General features: G+C 43.9%; 1 protein-coding gene across 1 annotated transcript in view; it reads right to left on the bottom strand.

The window, feature by feature from the left end:
* The window catches only part of LOC139375194 (ubiquitin protein ligase E3 component n-recognin 1), a 36,163-nt gene continuing 16,567 nt past the window's right edge, over positions 1 to 19,596 (bottom strand). Inside the window, exons 16-45 of the mRNA XM_071116760.1 lie at positions 19,349 to 19,459; positions 19,143 to 19,208; positions 18,932 to 19,033; positions 18,777 to 18,840; positions 18,488 to 18,612; positions 15,609 to 15,661; positions 15,401 to 15,503; positions 15,233 to 15,281; positions 14,958 to 15,112; positions 14,758 to 14,857; positions 14,543 to 14,646; positions 14,348 to 14,428; positions 14,071 to 14,249; positions 13,218 to 13,420; positions 12,999 to 13,092; positions 12,721 to 12,873; positions 12,472 to 12,572; positions 12,285 to 12,381; positions 11,942 to 12,090; positions 11,777 to 11,832; positions 11,583 to 11,679; positions 11,402 to 11,469; positions 8,672 to 8,907; positions 6,971 to 7,107; positions 6,767 to 6,875; positions 6,571 to 6,627; positions 6,397 to 6,474; positions 6,111 to 6,281; positions 5,341 to 5,442; positions 1 to 3,576 (exon numbers count right to left, since the gene is read on the bottom strand). Coding sequence (XP_070972861.1) covers positions 3,435 to 3,576; positions 5,341 to 5,442; positions 6,111 to 6,281; positions 6,397 to 6,474; positions 6,571 to 6,627; positions 6,767 to 6,875; positions 6,971 to 7,107; positions 8,672 to 8,907; positions 11,402 to 11,469; positions 11,583 to 11,679; positions 11,777 to 11,832; positions 11,942 to 12,090; positions 12,285 to 12,381; positions 12,472 to 12,572; positions 12,721 to 12,873; positions 12,999 to 13,092; positions 13,218 to 13,420; positions 14,071 to 14,249; positions 14,348 to 14,428; positions 14,543 to 14,646; positions 14,758 to 14,857; positions 14,958 to 15,112; positions 15,233 to 15,281; positions 15,401 to 15,503; positions 15,609 to 15,661; positions 18,488 to 18,612; positions 18,777 to 18,840; positions 18,932 to 19,033; positions 19,143 to 19,208; positions 19,349 to 19,459 — 3,342 coding nt within the window. The 3' untranslated portion in view covers positions 1 to 3,434. The remainder of the gene's footprint in view (positions 3,577 to 5,340; positions 5,443 to 6,110; positions 6,282 to 6,396; positions 6,475 to 6,570; positions 6,628 to 6,766; positions 6,876 to 6,970; positions 7,108 to 8,671; positions 8,908 to 11,401; positions 11,470 to 11,582; positions 11,680 to 11,776; positions 11,833 to 11,941; positions 12,091 to 12,284; positions 12,382 to 12,471; positions 12,573 to 12,720; positions 12,874 to 12,998; positions 13,093 to 13,217; positions 13,421 to 14,070; positions 14,250 to 14,347; positions 14,429 to 14,542; positions 14,647 to 14,757; positions 14,858 to 14,957; positions 15,113 to 15,232; positions 15,282 to 15,400; positions 15,504 to 15,608; positions 15,662 to 18,487; positions 18,613 to 18,776; positions 18,841 to 18,931; positions 19,034 to 19,142; positions 19,209 to 19,348; positions 19,460 to 19,596) is intronic.

Genomic DNA, 19,596 nt, shown 5'->3' with positions numbered 1-19,596 from the left:
TCGTCTAGATCATGTCTTTATTCAGACAGCCTGGTTATCATACAGCACTGAGGAAAAACAAAACCATACAGTATATGCACAAAACTTCATTTTCCTGAAAAGGTTGATGTAATATCAAGTGTATTTTTATAGCGATTATTATTTTTCCACGTAGCTACTCTCCCATAAAATGTACATAATTGTTGTCTTAAATACACTAAATGTAGTTGTGCTGTGCTCTTATTTACTTGTTAGATTAGTCATGTGTACAGATTATATTTTGCGTTGCTGGTATGAACCTTTTTGTCCCCATTAGCTACAATATGATCTATTTGAATGTAATTTTCACTGCACAAATAATAATTTCAAGAGCAGTTGACAATGTTCCCATACACAATTATTTAAAGGAGTTACAACAAAAGAAGCATCTAATAAGTGTATCAGGTTGGCAAAATATGGAATTTCAGTGAAGACCCGACTCTTTTACATGTACATATATTGAACACTTTAGTAACTTTATTTCAAAGTGCTTTCAGATTAACATTTAATTGCTATCTAATTCATTCAGATTACAATAAGCAATGTTTGTACAATAAAATAGTTAATTATCTCTTCATATACTTTCGCATTTGACCAGTATAGAAATTGCTTGTATATCTGCAGTGCCTTCAGAAAGTATTCACACCCCTTGACTTTTTCAAAATGTTGTGTTACAGCCCAAACTTAAAAAGGACTAAATTGAGATTTTTTTGGGTCACTGGCCTACAAACAATACCCCATAATGTCAAAGTGGAATTATGGTTTTAGAACGGTTTATTAAAAAATGAAAAGCTGAAATGTCTTGAGCAATAAGTATTCAACACCTTAGTTATGGCAAGCCTAAATAAGTTCAGGAGTAAAAATGTACTTAACAAGACATAGAAGTTGCATGGTCTCACTCTGTGCACTGTTTAGTGTGATTTTTTTATGACTACCTCATCTCTGTACCCCACACATACAATTATCTGTAAAGTCCCTCAGTCGAAGAGTGAATTTCAAACACAAATTCAACCAAAGACCAGGGAGGTTTTCCAATGCCTCGCAAAGAAGGGCACCTATTGTCAGATGGGTAAAAACATTATTTTTTTTTAAGCAGACATTAAATATCACTGAGCATAGTGAAGTTATTAATTACACTTTGGATGGTGTATCAATACACCCAGTCACTATAAAGATACAGGCGTCCTTCCTAACTCAGTTGCCGGAGAGGCCAATTGTGACCTTCAAACAGTTAAGAGTTTAATAGTTGTGATAGGAGAAAACTAAGAAAAGGATCAACAACATTGTAATTACTCCACAATACTAACCTAATTGACAGAGTGGAAAGGAAGCATGCACAGAATAAAAATATTCAAAAACATGCATCCTGTTTGCAACAAGGCACTAAATTAACACTGCAAACATAATCTGGTTCAGTCCACTTTTCACCAGACACTAGGAGAGGAATTTGACCTGTCAGCAGCACAATAACCTAAAACAAGGCCAAATATACACTGGAGTTGCTTACCAAGACGACACTGAATGTTCCTGAGTAGCTTAGTTACAGTATTCTGCTTGAAAATCTATGGTAAGACTTGAAAATGGCGGTCTAGTAACGATGAACAAACAACTTGACAGAGCTTGAAGACTGAAAAACAATGTGCAAATATTGTACAATCCAGGTGTGCAAAGGTCTTAGAGACTTATCCAGAGAGACTTACATCTGAAATTGCTGCCAAAGGTGATTCTAACATGTATGGACTCAGGGGTGTGAATACTTATGTAAATGACATATTTCTGTATTTCATTTACAAAAACAATTGCTAAATAAATAAATATTTTTTTTTTTAACTTTGTCAATATGAAGTATTGTGTGTAGATGGGTGAGAAAAAAACTATTTAATCCCGTTTGAATTCAGGCTGTAACACAACCAAATGTGTAATAAGTCAAGGGGTATGAATACTTTCTGAAGGCACTGTACATTACCTGGGTCATTCCACGAATAGAGTACCTTTTGCATCCCTTTAATATTTAAACAGAAATTGTGCACCAATACTGAAGTTTAGAAGCCCATTACATTAAAATGATGTGCCATTTAATATTGACCACATGGAAAATTCAAGAAATCAGATTTTTTATATGAATATAGACTTGCTAAAGTCACAAAAGTCACAATTTTGACATGTCCCTCGTCATGTTCAGACTTCTAGGAAGGTTTTAACCCACTTAACCCCATAACGTCTCCAAGTTCTCACCATCATTGTAAAGCTCTAGTTATTTTGTTGTTTTGACATAAATAATTATTTATCTTCAGAATTGACTATGTGATAAGTGATGAAATCAAACCTGGTGAGTAAACGGAACTCTCGTTTTAATATGCTGAACGAATTCCTTTTTAAAATATTTTTTCAAAAGAAACATTAAACATCTAATAGAGAAATCATAGTGTAAAAAACAGGTGAGCTGGATCTACTATTTTTGGCAATTTTCTGGTGTTTGAAAGGCTTGAAATGCTTTAACATTTATTTGTATGTTTTATGTCTGAAGCTTGCATTCAACTGCCCCTACATTTTGCACACAATAAGCTTTCATTCCCCCTGTAACAGGGAGATGCATGACTGATTTAAGATGAAAACCTTAACCATGTTACTTTACTGGCCCTTGGTAGTCCTTTTTTAAATTTAACTCCTTGAGATGGAAAACATGTTCTTTATTAAGTTGAACATGTTCTTTATGTCAATGTTAAAATGAGGTGAAATTAGTTTGTTTTTTTTACCAAGTTACACTACCCAAAATGTACTCTATTTGTGGAAATACATCTATTTATATCATTTAAAAAGGGTGATGATCAGTAACATGGGCTAGGTGCCATGCAAAGTCTACTGTGACAGAAAGCAAAAAATATAGAAACAGGAAGCATGATCCCAAAGACATTTGCAAAAGAGTAAACAACTCCCACACTGCAAGACTCACTAAAGCCATTGTTTTATCATCTCTATAAAGTCTTAAAACAAAAGGAGATGGCAGAAAATTCACAGCATCACTTGGGAGAGATTTTATATACACAAGCTGACGGCATAAAGATACTGGGGTGTTTGATAGAAGTATTTTCCTTTAATTAGCTTTTCTATGGAGAAGGGGAACATTATTCCTATCATTGCTCATAGCCCTCTCACAGCAGACAAATTCAAACAAGGCGACTTTAGTTCCCAACCACCTCCTCATCGCTCTCGGTCCTATCTGCACTCCCTTTCGGATCCTGGGGAGGAATGGCTGCACAGGGGCGCACCGCTCCCGGCCAGGACATATGTAGATGGGCGTGTGTGTGTATGTATATGTATATATGCGTGTGTGTGTGTGTGTGTGGGCTGTGCCCCCTGGCTGTGGCCTCCAGACCTTGGCCCTACCCAGTAGCACACATAACCTGGTCTTGGGCTCACAGCATCTGCCATTCGAAAGCAAACATGACGTTGACCACCTCCAGGCTACGGGCGATCTCCTCCAGGATACAGTGCTGCTGCCACAGCTGGTGGAGCTTCCGGTACCTCTCAGGGCACAGGTGCAGGGGGTTCCCCCTCCTAATCTCACATTCACATACAGTCCGTCAGTGACACAGGTTTGCTTTACAAATATAAAATTTTTCTACAGAACGACATCAGAGATACAGTGCCTTGCGAAAGTATTCGGCCCCCTTGAACTTTGTGACCTTTTGCCACATTTCAGGCTTCAAACAAAGATATAAAACTGTATTTTTTTGTGAAGAATCAACAACAAGTGGGACACAATCATGAAGTGGAACGACATTTATTGGATATTTAAAACTTTTTTAACAAATCAAAAACTGAAAAATTGGCCGTGCAAAATTATTCAGCCCCTTTACTTTCAGTGCAGCAAACTCTTTCCAGAAGTTCAGTGAGGATCTCTGAATGATCCAATGTTGACCTAAATGACTAATGATGATAAATACAATCCACATGTGTGTAATCAAGTCTCCGTATAAATGCACCTGCACTGTGATAGTCTCAGAGGTCCGTTAAAAGCGCAGAGAGCATCATGAAGAACAAGGAACACACCAGGCAGGTCCGAGATACTGTTGTGAAGAAGTTTAAAGCCGGATTTGGATACAAAAAGATTTCCCAAGCTTTAAACATCCCAAGGAGCACTGTGCAAGCGATAATATTGAAATGGAAGGAGTATCAGACCACTGCAAATCTACCAAGACCTGCCGTCCCTCTAAACTTTCAGCTCATACAAGGAGAAGACTGATCAGAGATGCAGCCAAGAGGCCCATGATCACTCTGGATGAACTGCAGAGATCTACAGCTGAGGTGGGAGACTCTGTCCATAGGACAACAATCAGTCGTATATTGCACAAATCTGGCCTTTATGGAAGAGTGGCAAGAAGAAAGCCATTTCTTAAAGATATCCATAAAAAGTGTTGTTTAAAGTTTGCCACAAGCCACCTGGGAGATACACCAAACATGTGGAAGAAGGTGCTCTGGTCAGATGAAACCAAAATTGAACTTTTTGGCAACAATGCAAAACGTTATGTTTGGCGTAAAAGCAACACAGCTCATCAGCCTGAACACACCATCCCCACTGTCAAACATGGTGGTGGCAGCATCATGGTTTGGGCCTGCTTTTCTTCAGCAGGGACAGGGAAGATGGTTAAAATTGATGGGAAGATGGATGGAGCCAAATACAGGACCATTCTGGAAGAAAACCTGATGAGTCTGCAAAAGACCTGAGACTGGGACGGAGATTTGTCTTCCAACAAGACAATGATCCAAAACATAAAGCAAAATCTACAATGGAATGGTTCAAAAATAAACATATCCAGGTGTTAGAATGGCCAAGTCAAAGTCCAGACCTGAATCCAATCGAGAATCTGTGGAAAGAACTGAAAACTGCTGTTCACAAATGCTCTCCATCCAACCTCACTGAGCTCGAGCTGTTTTGCAAGGAGGAATGGGAAAAAATGTCAGTCTCTCGATGTGCAAAACTGATAGAGACATACCCCAAGCGACTTACAGCTGTAATCGCAGCAAAAGGTGGCGCTACAAAGTATTAACTTAAGGGGGGCTGAATAATTTTGCACGCCCAATTTTTCAGTTTTTGATTTGTTAAAAAAGTTTGAAATATCCAATAAATGTCGTTCCACTTCATGATTGTGTCCCACTTGTTGTTGATTCTTCACAAAAAAATACAGTTTTATATCTTTATGTTTGAAGCCTGAAATGTGGCAAAAGGTCGCAAAGTTCAAGGGGGCCGAATACTTTCGCAAGGCACTGTAGATGTAATGAATGTTTCAAAAGCTAAGCGAGGAGATGTGGCCAGCTTACCCTAGCTGTGGGTCAGTCTCTCCGTAGTCATCAAGATAAGGGGCTGGGTAGGTGCTTCCTCGTGTCTTACTGGCCATCAGGACCATCTCACACTCTCTTATCCTAATCAGTGGGGGGGCAAAGCAATCAGTAGAAGCTTTATAGAACATATGAACATGTTTAACCACATGCCCACCCTGTCCCTACTGGAGCCCTTGTCCCCGACCCAACTGAGACACATGCCCACCCTGTCCCTACAGGAGCCCTTGTCCCCGACCCAACTGAGACACATGCCCACCCTGTCCCTACAGGAGCCCTTGTCCCCGACCCAACTGAGACACATGCCCACCCTGTCCCTACAGGAGCCCTTGTCCCCGACCCAACTGAGACACATGCCCACCCTGTCCATACAGGAGCCCTTGTCCCCGACCCAACTGAGACACATGCCCACCCTGTCCCTACAGGAGCCCTTGTCCCCGACCCACCTGAGACACATGCCCACCCTGTCCCTACAGGAGCCCTTGTTCCCGACCCACCTGAGGAACATGCCCACCCAGTCCCTACAGGAGCGCTTGTCCCCGACCCAACTGAGACACATGCCCACCCTGTCCCTACAGGAGCCCTTGTCCCCGACCCAACTGAGACACATGCCCACCCTGTCCATACAGGAGCCCTTGTCCCCGACCCAACTGAGACACATGCCCACCCTGTCCCTACAGGAGCCCTTGTCCCCGACCCAACTGAGACACATGCCCACCCTGTCCCTACAGGAGCCCTTGTCCCCGACCCACCTGAGGAACATGCCCACTCCAGCCCCACAGGTGGCAGCGTGTGCGGTGCAGGCGCCCACCTCCTCCCCGTCAAGCTGGCTATGACAGCAGGTGCTCTGGGAGCACAAGATGGTCCCACAGAAGAGGCACAGGGTGGGGTGCTTCCTCTCATCGTCTGTGGAGTTAGGACACCTGGACAGGAGGGTAGAGAGAGAAAGAGGACTCAGTCTCCACTGGAACTCAACAGCTCACCAATCACTTAACCAGCGTATATGATAATCCAAGACAGACAGTGGTGGCTACTTACTGAAAGTGACTGGCTTGATTGAGGAGCGCGCTGTAATCCTCAGGAAGCTCAATTAACCGATTCCTTTTCCTGGGATAACTGCAATAATAATTTTATCAAAGATTCAGTTATTCATAGGGAAGAAAAATAAAATCTGAAATATTTAATTCTGTTGCAAAGTGAATTTGAGCTTACCTGATTGTCTGCATTTCCCCTTTTAGGGCTTTGGTTACAGCTGGGTGCCCACACCATCTGAGACAGAGGCCATCAGTGAAAAATATATCTTAAGTACATCAAACAATTACCTTAGTAACATCACACATCTGATAATAAGAACATCAGTATTCATTTCAATGTATTTTGGCTGTGACTAACAGGTTATTGATATTACCTCTGTAATAAAGGAAAAACAGTCCCACGGTGCTCCTGGAAGAGCTGGAACACATCGCAGGGCAATGCCAGATAACTGCACAGTGCCTCCATCTGGCCTTGAGATGTAACTGCAGTCGAGACAGCATGAATGGTTCAGTCAGTAAAACCCTAACCCATTCAATCCCCGTACACCCCCCAGTAGTCTGAGCCCTGAGATACCTACCTGTAGTACTGGAGAGCTCCTCTGGAGGGGGCACCCCTGTAAGGCAATTGAAGAAGAGGGCAGCGCAGCGCAGGAAGGGTGTGACCCCTCTCCTCACTCTGTCTGCCACTGAGCTCCCAGACACATCTGACCTCAGCCTGGACAATAAGACACAGTCACACAATCAAAAACAATTGACCTTTGACTGGATGAACATGAACAGAAAAATGTCCCAAAATGACCCACTGCACAATTTACAGAAAGTACACTACCAGTCAAAAGTTTTAGAACACCTAATCATTCAAGGGTTTTTCTTAATTTTCAAAAATGTTCTGCATTGTAGAATAACAGTGAAGACATAAAAACTGAAATAACACATTGAATCATGTAGTAACCAAAAAAAGTGTTGAACAAATCAAAATCTATTTTATATTTGAGATTCTTCAAATAGCCACCCTTTGCCTTAATGACAGCTTTGCACACACATGGCATTCTCTCAACCAGCTTCACCTGGAATGCTATTCCAAAAGTCTTGTTGGCAGCTTTTCCTTCACTCCGTGGTCTAACTCATCCAAACCATATCAATTTGGTTGACCAGGTCATCTAGAGGTGTGTTTGGTCACTATCCTGTTGAAAAACAAATTATAGTCCCACTAAGACGAAACCAGATGGGATGGCATAACGCTACAAAATGCTAAGTGTGCCTTGAATTCTAAATAAAAATTAGACAGTGTCACCAGCAAAGCACCCCCACACCATAACACCACCTCCATGCTTTATGATGCGAAATACACATGCGGAGATCATCCGTTCACCCACACCGGGTCTCACAAAGACACGGCAGTTGGAACAAACAAACTCCAATTTGGACTCCAGACCAAAGGACAAATTTCCACCGGACTAATGTCCATTGCTCGTGTTGGTGTCATTTAGTAGTGGTTTAGTAGTGGTTTCTTGCAGCAATACAACCATGAAGGTCTGATTCACACAGTCTCCTCTGAACAGGTAATGTTGACGTGTCTGTTACTTTAACTCTGTGAAGCATTTATTTGGGCTGCAATTTCTGAGGCTGGTAACTCTAATGAACTTATCTTCTGCAGCAGAGGTAACTCTGGGTCTTCCACTCCTGCGGCGGTCCTCGTGAGAGCCTGATTGATGGTTTACGCGACTGCACTTTGAAGAAACCTTCAAAGTTCTTGAAATGTTCCATATTGACTGACCTTCATGTCTTAAAGTAATGATGGACTGTCATTTCTCTTTGCTTATTTGAGCTGTTCTTGCCATAATATGGACTTGGTCTTTTACCAAATAGGGCTATCTTCTGTATACCACCCCTACCTTGTCACAACACAACTGATAGACTCAAACACAGTAAGGAAAGAAATTCCACAAATTAACAAGGCAAACCTGTTAATTGAAACGCAACCTCATGAAGCTGGGTGAGAGTACGCCAAGAGTGCGCAAAGCTGTCATCAAGGGAAAGGGTGGCTATTTTAAGAACCTCAAATATTAAATAGATTTTGATTTGTTTAACACCTTTTTTTTGTTACTACATGATTCCATGTGTTATTTCATAGTTTTGATGTCTCCACTATTATTCTACAAAGTAGAAAATAGTAAAAGTAAAGAAAAGCCCTTGAATGAGTAATTGTTCTAAAACTTTTGACCAGTAGCGTATATTACATTTAAAAAATACAGAGAAAAGACAGCATTCCTTCTCACCCGCCGGTACACTGTGACACAGCGGCATAGAGCTCTACTGCCGCCCTCTCCGCCTGTCCCTCCTCTCCCCCAAACACTGCTGTGTCATCTGTGGAGGAGAGGAGGACCTGCACCACGTGGGCCATGGTGACCAGGTGCAGGATGTAAAGGTGGTTGTAGGCAGAGCTGACAGCAGAGGGCTGCAGGTCTACCGCCTCCTCCTGGTAGAGCGCTGGAATGGCAAGCACCAGCCCCACCTGACAACACACAAAGAAAGGTTGGTTATCCCCAGAGCATGTGGAAGACCTACTGTATGCATCAAACAGAACATTAACTTCCTTCACTAAAGGTAACCTGCCTAAATGGCTACCGACCCGTAGAACTCACAGCTGTAGCCATGAAGTGCTTTGAAATGCTGGACATGGCTCACATCAACACCATCAACCCAGAAACAGGTTTAGAGCTTCAAGTTCCTTGGTGTCCACATCCCCAACATACTAACATGGTCCAAGCACACCATGACAGTCGTGAAGCAGGCACGACAAAACCTATTCCCCCTCATGAGACTGAAAAGATTTGTCATGGGTCCTCAGATCCTCAAAAGGCTCTACAGCTGCACCATCGAGAGCATCCTGACTGGTATGGCAACAGCTCAGCCTCCGACCGCAAGGCACTACAGAGTGTAGTGTGAACAGCCCGGTACATCACTGAGGCCAAGCTTCCTACCATCCAGAACGTCTATACCAGGCGGTGTCAGAGGAAGGCCCTGAAAATTGTCCAAGACTTCAGCCACCCTAGTCATAGACTGTTCTCTCTGCTACCACAAGGCAAGCGGTACCAGAGTGCCAAGTCTAGGTCCAAGAGGCTTCTATAAACAGTTTCTACCCCCAAGCCATAAGACTCCTGAACACCTAGTCAAATGGCTACCCTGACTATTCACATTGCCCCCCCCCCCTCTCCACACCACTGCCACTCTCCGTTGTCATCTATGCATAGTCACTTTAATTAACTCTACCTACATGTACATCAACTAACCAGTGCCCCCACTCATTGACTCTACCTGCACCCCCCCTGTATATTTTGTTATTTTTTTACTGCTCCCCTTTAATTACTTTTTATTTAATTTTTTAACTTCACTGTCGGTTAAACTGCACTCTAGCTTGGAAATCAGATTGCATAGCGGTCACGGGTGCACCCTCAGCCACGCTCAAGGTCCTAAACGATATCATAACCATCATCGATAAAAGACAGTACTGTGCAGCCGTCTTCATCGACCTGGCCAAGGCTTTCGACTCTGTCAATAACCACATTCTTATCAACAGTTCAGTGTCAAATCCGAGGACCTGTTGTCCGTACCTCTGGCAGTCTCTATGGGGGTGCCACTGGGTTCAATTTTCAGGCTGACTTTTTTTCTCTGTATACGTAAATATATGTATATATATCAATGATGTCGCTCTTTGATCCACCTCTATGCAGACGACACCATTCGGAATACATCTGGCCCCTCTTCGGACACTGTGTTACGTAACCTCCAGACGAGCTTCAATGCCATACAACACTCCTTCCGTGGCCTCCAACTGCTCTTAAATGCTAGTAAAAGGAAATGCATGATCTTTAACTGATCGCTGCCCGCACCTGCCCGCCCGACTAGCATCACTACTCTGGACAGTTCTGACTTAGGTATTTGTAGTTGTCCTCATATTCTAGGTATCCGGCTAGACTGTAAACTCTCCTTCCAGACTCACATGAATCCAAAATTAAATCTAGAATTGGCTTCCTATTTCACAACAAAGCCTCCTTCACTCATGCTGCCAAACATACCCTCGTAAAACTGACTATCCTACCGATCCTTGACTTTGGCGATGTCATTTACAAAATAGCCTCAAACACTCTACTCAGCAAACTGGATGCAGTCTATCACAGTGCCATCCGTTTTGACACCAAAGCCCCATATACCACCCACCACTGCGACCTGTATGCTCTTGTTGGCTGGCCCTCGCTTAATTTTCGTCGTCAAACCCACTGGCTCCAGGTCATCTGTTAGTCTTTGCTAGGTAAAGCTCCGCCTTATCTCAGCTCACTTGTCACCATAGTAACACCCACTCGTAGCACACGTTCCAGTAGGTATATTTCATTGGTAACCCCCAAAGCCAACACCTCCTTTTGCTGCCTTTCCTTCCAGTTCTCTGCTGCCAATGACTGGAACGAATTGCACACAAAAAAAAAATCTGGAGTTGGAGTCTTATATCTCCCTCACTAACTTTAAGTGTCAGCTGTCAGAGCAGCTTAACGATCGCTGCAGCTGTACACAGCCCATCTACAAATAGCCCATCCAACCAACTACCTACCTTATCCCCATATTTGTTTTTGTGCTCTTTTGTACACCAGTATTTCTACTTGCACATCCTCATCTGCACATCTATCACTCCAGTGTAAATTGCTAAATTGTATTGACCTATTTATTGCCTTACCTCCTTACTTCATTTGCACACACTGTATACAGGTTATTCCATTGTGTTATTGACTGTACATTTGTTTATTCCATGTGTAACTCTGTGTTGTTTTTGTCACACTGCTTTGCTTTATCTTGGCCAGGTCCCAGTTGTAAATGAGAACTTGTTCTCAACTAGCCTACCTGGTTAAATAAAAAATGATTAAAAAAGGGGCTCGTAAGTAAGCATTTCCCTGTAAGGTCTACCTGTTGTTTTAGGCGCATGTGACTAATACAATTTGATTTGATGGGTGACTTACCAGAAGGTGGAAGAAGTCTACTTCTAGAATAGAAGGTGTGCTCTCTGAACTCATGGTGGGTAACAAGGCTGTAGAGAGAGGCAACCAAATCAAATTTTACATAAGATACCAAATCACACAAAATAAGTTTAGAATGTTAGGTGGATGGATATCATGTGTTGGATGGTGTTTGAACATGTACCTCCTAACATGTCTGTGAAGTGCTTCTGAATGACAGCCTGGGAGCTCTTGAGGCGTTGGGTTGCAGAAAACTGAACCACAGCCTTCAGGCCCGCAAGCTGAAAAAGAAAGCAGAGTTACTGTGATAAAACCCTCCGAGGGGATAGGTGAAAATAGGTCAAACACAGTCCCTCCTCTGTAATCCATCTGACCTACCTGTCTGTTTTGTAAAGAGCCAAACAGTGTCTTATCCTCTTCCTGTAGCAAGTTCTCTGTTAGGAGAAAAAAAAAAAAAAACATACTGAGTAATGGTAAAATTAGTCCAGCTAGATTAAGGATGGAAAAATAAACCGATGGAGAAGTAGAGTCAGTGGGACTGACCGATGGCCTGGATGGTGAAGGCACAGGTGTTCCAGGACATGACGGGCACGGCGGGACACAGCTCGTTAGGGCCTGTCTGCAGCCCCACCCTGTGCACCGTGGTGGCACACACCACCAGCATCTCCGCTATGCTGTCAGAGTACTTCCTCCTGAAGATCAACAAGTACTGATTACATTACAGAGCATGTCGTGAGTGGATACATAATATAGTACACTGTCAATAACATGGAAATGATGTCAGTGTGTGTCGTGCACTATAGAAACATTTGAATAAACCATTAAGAGCAGATGGTTGTGTGTGTGTGTGTGTGTGTGTGTGTGTGTGTGTGTGTGTGTGACTCACGGCTCTTTTACTCCAAAGCTGAGGATGGAGCGGAAGTCTGGCTGGCCTTCCCCGCAGAGGGCAGTGTCTCCGTCACGGATAGTCTCACTGCTGCTTTCTGGACCACAAACACAATGGAGTCACACCTGCAAAAGCCCTGGGCTCTCTCCACGAAGATGACTTTGTGAGATCACACAGCTGTCTTTACCTGGTCCCTGAGTGACAGACTTGAGTCCTTTGATCCTGGCAGAGAGGATCTGGATCCAGCGAGGGAGGGTGAGGAGCTGTCCCACCAGCTCTGCATTCTCACTGCAGACAGGATATAAGGGACAGGTCGGTTACAACTGATATGTTCACTACTGGGCCATAAACCAGAGTTAGTTTTATGGATACTCCAAAAACATATCTAAACTCAGTCATTTAGGAAGTGGCAATAAAGTCTAAAAGGAAGACATACTAGTTGAGTGTGAGTGGTTCCAAGGGGATGAGAGGAACCACAGTGTTGCACAGGGACTTGCAGAGCGGGCACATGTACTCCCCGTTCTCCAGGTCAATGATGAGCTCAGCATGGAGCCGGTTCCGAGTGGTGTTCTGGACTGCCTCAAAGTACCTAGAACACACAGAACAAAAAAATTAGATGTAGGTCTAATCTATCTTTAGGTCTTCAGGCCCAAGATAGTATGTTGGAATCATCATCCCTATGATTCATTGATACACGTGACTGCAGTGACTCACTTCTGCCAGCAGGTGGCGTGCATGACATGGCCACAGCTGCCAGTGTGAGTCCCCACAGCCAGGTCAGGTGGCATGAAGAGGGGGTACATGGTCTCTGTCACACAGAACAACACATTAACATCTTTAATCATCAACAGTAATGCAATAAGAGATCACAGTGGTCAGAGTGTATTGTGTACAACACGAGATCAAATGGAGGAGACTAAAAAGGGAACTAACCATTGTTGGCCAGAGTCTTCCCCCGGCACTGTGTGAGCACAGTGGACCTCTGGACACAGGCGGTCAGCACCATGGCTGGAGAGCGGGCCTGGACCTCTTGCTCCTCCTGACATAGTATGCAGGTCAGCACCTCCCTCTCAGCCGGGGTGGAGCCCCGTTGAGGCCCCACAGCCACGCACAACTCTCCCAGCTCCATGGCACAGCTACAGGACAGGAGGAAGAAACATGACAGCACAATTACTCATTTAAATCAGTTATAGATGTCCTCCTAATCACTAACCTTCATTCAAGCAATCAACCCAATTCAAATTTGAATTCACTCCCCCTCCTGCAGTAAACTCGAGGTACTACTAGGCAAGCTAGAGTATATTATTAAAGAGATTCTCCAGTACTTTTGTATACTTTTCAGCCAGTAGTTCTGAACGTAGTGCTCACGAGCCAAAAGTGGTCACCAAAAACTGTGTACTACGTCACACACGTGCACCATGTCATTGCTTTCTCTCGCTCTGCTGCGTATGCATCTTGCTAGCTGTCACTCAAATTGCTAGGGGCTGAAGGTCATTGGCTAGAACTCAAATTGCTAGGGGGCTGGACCACGTGAGAGAAAATGTAGGGAAAATGGCGCAACACAGCTTTCAGAAAAACTGTAGCTTTCAAACTAGGGATTTCATGGCTAATTGAGGAAAGAAGGTAATTATGCATGTATGAATTACACATGGACACATCCAGCCCAAAGCGAGAGGTTTAAAAAAAATACTTTGTAGTCGCCAAAGTTCCGAAGCATGTCTTTAAAGGAAAGGCAACACTCTGTAGTCTCCCTCATGGCCAACAGCTCCCCCTACATCCTCCTCACCTCTCTCTAGAGGCCACAGGCTCCCCCTGGGAACTCTCTGGCATGTTGTCATACAGCATCTTGTGTGACTCAATGAAGTTCTTCTGCATGGCCGACATTTGGGCCATTATCTTCTGGCGATGGAGCTTGGCTGCCTCCGCCTTCCTCTTCCGCTCGGCTTTGTCTTTGTCAGGGACGATCTGAGTCAAACAATCAGACATAGACAAAGGGTGAGGATTCTTCAATGCAGAAATGTTGCATGACAAAGGTGTAAAAATGACCCATGTTCTGTTTTTACCTCTTCTGGCTTGGTCTGCTCCACACTCATAGAGGCTGCTGGACTGGACTTCTCCCTAAGGCACTTCACCATCTCAAACATCTACCAGAAAGAGAAATATGATCATTTAAACAAAAAGTTGTACTGTAAACTGTCTAAAATCTATTTTGAAAAAAGATTATCAAATCTCTTAACAGGACAATGAAGTTAACCCACCTGCAGTGTCCACTTAATCATATCCTTCTGGGCTTCCAAGGAAGGAAGAGCCGTCATCTTGGACAGGAGGTGGAACACAGATTTACTATGCTCGGAGCCGATCGCTGAGCGAGTAGAGAAACAGAAAATGGCTCAAGAAAAAATGTATATGAACTGTACCCTAAACCAAGAGACACATATTTAAAGACAAAAAGTAGTATCTCTAGGACACTCACTGCGAGCTTTGAGGCTGAAGTCAAAGGTGACCTGCTCCACAGTGCTGGCTCCCAACTGGGCCTTCTCCTCCAACAGACCCTGGCCTATAAGGTGCAGGGACTGTGGGGGGGCACACACAGTTACAGTTAATATGGTTCATATAAAAAAGAAAGAGAGAGAGAGAGCGAGAGAGAGAGCGAGAAATACATGCGAAAGGTACCCTCTGGATCATGGCCTCTGTCCAGTAGGTGGCCCGGTCCTCCACAGCTCTCTGCAGGACTCGTCTGAGGATGTGGATGAGGATGTCACAACACAGCAGATGCACTATGCTGGAGAAGGCTGGGCAAAAGGGAGGGGGGACAGGGGGACGCAGGGCTGGACATGGACAGAGACAGACAGTGATGAATCATAAGCAAATAGTGAATCACCTACAGGCATTGGCTCATAATAACACTGTTCCTTTGTATGAACGTATGATTATGAGTTCCATCTCACCTTTGTCACTGCCCTCCTGAGTTCTTCTCTTCTTCTGAGCATCTTCTGCCTGGAGCACAGAGTTCAGGGGTCACAAGGTTATGCATAAGCAAATGCCAGCAGCCAAGGGAAAAATGGCTTTGGAAAAACAAATAGAAATGTGTATGTAGCCTCTGTACCAACATCTACCTTGCTATGCTGAGATTTAGAATAGTGAAAAAAGAAGGGATTGAATTCCGGCAGGCACTCCTTTTTCACTTCATACAAGCCGTGTCCAGAAACACCGGGCTTCCTAAATGAGAGGATCAACAGGTCAGTGAAAAAGCTTGTCAAACATTATTCTCTGTTATTTTGATTTGTATTATTATGGTCAAGATGACCTTAGTGTTACACTTACTTGAAGGTGGCAACTTTTGGAATGACAGTTTCCAGGCCAGTTTCATGGCTCTCCTACAAAACAAAGACAGTTCATTGTTGCAGTATAAAAGGGGTGATGAAGTGGTAACAGCATTAGTGCTGAAGGCCTTCCCAGACTGTACGTCAGATTAAGTCTTTTAGGATTATTACATATGATTCAAAATTCAAAAGGCACCTGCACATCTGAGCCATCTTTGTTGCATGGTAACAATTGAATAACATAAGAAACCTGCACACTGCTCTTATTAGTATCACTGCTCTTTACTAAGCTTTATAAGAGCTCTGACGAAGGCCTTCAGGCCGATACGTAAAGCTTATTAAAGAGCAGTGATACTAGCAAGAGCAGTGTGCCGGTTTCTTCTTTTTTCTCAGGATTATTACGTCACACTGTGCGACGTTACCAAATTATTAATCTTGATATCAACTTGGCCAGATTGTACCATTTGCTTAAGTGAAGTCATTACATTCTGCGATAGGCTTGCTAGACTACGTCAGTCGATGTAGGTTACATCAACTGCAGTGATGTATTTGATCTGCGTCTGTGTCAGAACCAGTAGCTCAAGCCACTAGTCACTAGTTTACACAGCCACAAAGTCATAAACCCTGCCTATACAATACACACTGCTCCAAAAAAATAAAGGGAACACTAAAATAACACATCCTAGATCTGAATGAATGAAATATTCTTATTAAATACTTTTTTCTTTACATAGTTGAATGTGCTGACAACAAAAACACACAATATTTATCAATGGAAATCAAATGTATCAACCCATGGAGGTCTGGATTTGGAGTCACACTCAAAATTAAAGTGGAAAACAACACTACAGGCTGATACAACTTTGATGTAATGTCCTTAAAACAAGTCAAAATGAGACTCAGTAGTGTGTGTGGCCTCTATGTGCCTGAATGACCTCCCTACAACGCCTGGGCATGCTCCTGATGAGGTGGCTGATGGTCTCCTGAGGGATCTCCTCCCAGACCTGGACTAAAGCATCCGCCAACTCCTGGACAGTCTGTGGTGCAACGTGGCGTTGGTGGATGGAGCAAGACATGATGTCCCAGATGTGCTCAATTGGATTCAGGTCTGGGGAACGGGCGGGCCAGTCCATAGCATCAATGCCTTCCTCTTGCAGGAACTGCTGACACACTCCAGCCACATGAGGTCTAGCATTGTCTTGCATTAGGAGGAACCCAGGGCCAACTGCACCAGCATATGGTCTCACAGGGGGTCTGAGGAGCTCATCTCGGTACCTAATGGCAGTCAGGCTACCTCTGGCGAGCACATGGAGGGCTGTGCGGCCCCCCCAAAGAAATGCCACCCCGCACCATGACTGACCCACCGCCAAACTGGTCATGCTGGAGGATATTGCAGCCAGCAGAACGTTCTCCAGACTCTGTCACGTCTGTCACGTGCTCAGTGTGAACCTGCTTTCATCTGTGAAGAGCACAGGGCGCCAGTGGCGAATTTGCCAATCTTGGTGTTCTCTGCCAAATGCCAAACATCCTGCACGGTGGTGGGCTGTAAGCACAACCCCACCTGTGGATGTCGGGCCCTCATACCACCCTCATGGAGTCTGTTTCTGACCGTTTGAGCAGACATAAGCACATTTGTGGCCTGCTGGAGGTCATTTTGCAGGGCTCTAGTAGTGCTCCTCCTGCTCCTCCTTGCACAAAGGCGGAGGTAGCGGTCCTGCTGCTGGTTTGTTGCCCTCCTACGGCCTCCTCCACGTCTCCTGATGTACTGGCCTGTCTCCTGGTAGCGCCTCCATGCTCTGGACACTACGCTGACAGACACAGCAAACCTTCTTGCCACAGCTCGCATTGATGTGCCATCCTGGATGAGCTGCATTACCTGAGCCACTTGTGTGGGTTGCAGACTCCGTCTCATGCTACCACTAGAGTGAAAGCACTGCCAGCATTCAAAAGTGACCAAAACATCAGCCAGGAAGCATAGGAACTGAGAAGTGGTCTGTGGTCACCACCTGCAGAACCACGCCTTTATTGGGGGTGTCTTGCTAATTGCCTATAATTTCCACCTGTTGTCTATTCCATTTGCACAGCAGCATGTGAAATTTAATGTCAATCAGTGTTGCTTCCTAAGTGGACAGTTTGATTTCACAGAAGTGTGATTGACTGAGCAGTGTATCTTTTAAAGGCAGATTTTAATCCCAATCCTAACCTTAAACCTACTGCTAACATTATGTCTAAACCTAACCTTAAATTAAGACCTCAAGGCTGTATTAACTAGGGGGAACTTCTTATGGGCGAGTGAAGTGAGTTCGGAAACACTGAAAGTATGCATCTTAGAAATATTTCACATGCAAACCTTGCATGTCCGAACTCAGAATAAAACATGCTTCCCAAAGACAACATGGCCGCTGTGGTAGAACGTATACTCTGATTGGCGATTGTGCACTTTTCAAAATTCCATCAGTTAGCTTGACTTCATGTGACATGTAAAGATTATTAGGGAAATCGTTCTTCTTGCAAAGCATGTAAACGTTTAAATTGAGCCATTATATGAATCTGACTATTCAATCGTATTACTCTGTGCATACTCAGTGTCAGCCGTGTTCCTATTGGTCAAGTCAACGAGGTCGGCTCGTAACAGCAGCCACAAAACACAATAAAAGCGAAACATTTCTGACATTGACAGAACTTTGTCGGAGACTACGACTGCACGTAGTGGTACTTAATCGGAACCCTAGACCCTGTCACACTGAACGGGCCAAGACGTCCAACAATCGTTTACAACCTAAGAATTTGCCCGGGACGGCAAAATCCTGGTATAAGACGGCTAAAAATAGTACAGTCTGTGTGGGCCTTTAAAGGTGTAGTATAGGTCCACATTCTCACGTTCTCTGGCAGGCCCTTGACCAGGCTGCTGTGAGCCATGGGCTGAATACACAGCAGGTGGATCACCTCCCTCATAGTCACATCCTCTTTGGTCACGTGACTGATCCCTGGGACATACCGCTCCCCTAGGACACAGGGGGCATGACATACAGAATGAGACACCCCTCAACATAATCAATAACTGCTATATCATCTAGCCAACACAGTCAACTTACTAACTACATATTAGGATTTCGCCAGACATTTACTTAAGTAGATATGTTATTTAGAAAGCAGCTTAGGGACATACCAACAATGATGATGAGGAGGTAGAGCATCTCTTCTGTTAACCGGTTCCACTGTTTCAGCAGTTCCTGAACAGGACCATTGGTATTTTATTAATTTACCATTTTTCCGAAATGCAATAATTATTTATTTGAACCAATAGTCAATGGTCTCTCTTACTTGGTCTTTGCTTGCGAGACTTCCATTGAACACATCAAAGAGCTCAAATCTCTGCAAGATCAGCATGATGAAGTGGTTGGGGTCCATTTTGGAAGCAGCAATCTGTAAATAGTTTTGAGAGGAGACTTCTGATTATGTAGTGGTAGTCAGGAGACTCCATAGAATAAAAAGGGAGGGCAGTGCAGAACAATGTTGCTGTTAAAACACTAACCTGTAGCATGATGACATCCTTGTCATACATCTCATCCCTGCATTTTACATCATGGTAATAATACACCTGGAAATTACAAATAATCTTACATTGAAACACTGACATTTAAGCAATCATAAAATGTGAAATAAAAACTTTGAAAAGTTCCAGTTTTAGCAACAGTTGACACCATCAGCCCATCCAAGCCATCACATCCCGCCTTTCACCTGGCTGACGAGCGAGAGGCCGTTCCTGCGCCACATCTCAGCTGAGACTTGGGCAGCCAGCACCACACAGCGCAGAGGATGCTCCGCAAACCAGGTGAAGTCACAGCTCTCCTGTAACACATAGACATCTCTGTCATTTAGCAACAGCAGTGGGAAGAAGATAGTCTGCAGATACAACGCTGATTCTTACTGACTACCGACAGATGAAACACAAGAAAACCGCTGGAAAGATTTAAAGTGAGTTTTCA

This window comes from Oncorhynchus clarkii, chromosome 19, assembly GCF_045791955.1.
Source record: "Oncorhynchus clarkii lewisi isolate Uvic-CL-2024 chromosome 19, UVic_Ocla_1.0, whole genome shotgun sequence".
Classification (NCBI taxonomy): domain Eukaryota; kingdom Metazoa; phylum Chordata; class Actinopteri; order Salmoniformes; family Salmonidae; genus Oncorhynchus; species Oncorhynchus clarkii.
The sequence above is the reverse complement of the archived record's forward strand: the minus strand, read 5'-3'. Positions and strand labels throughout refer to the sequence as shown.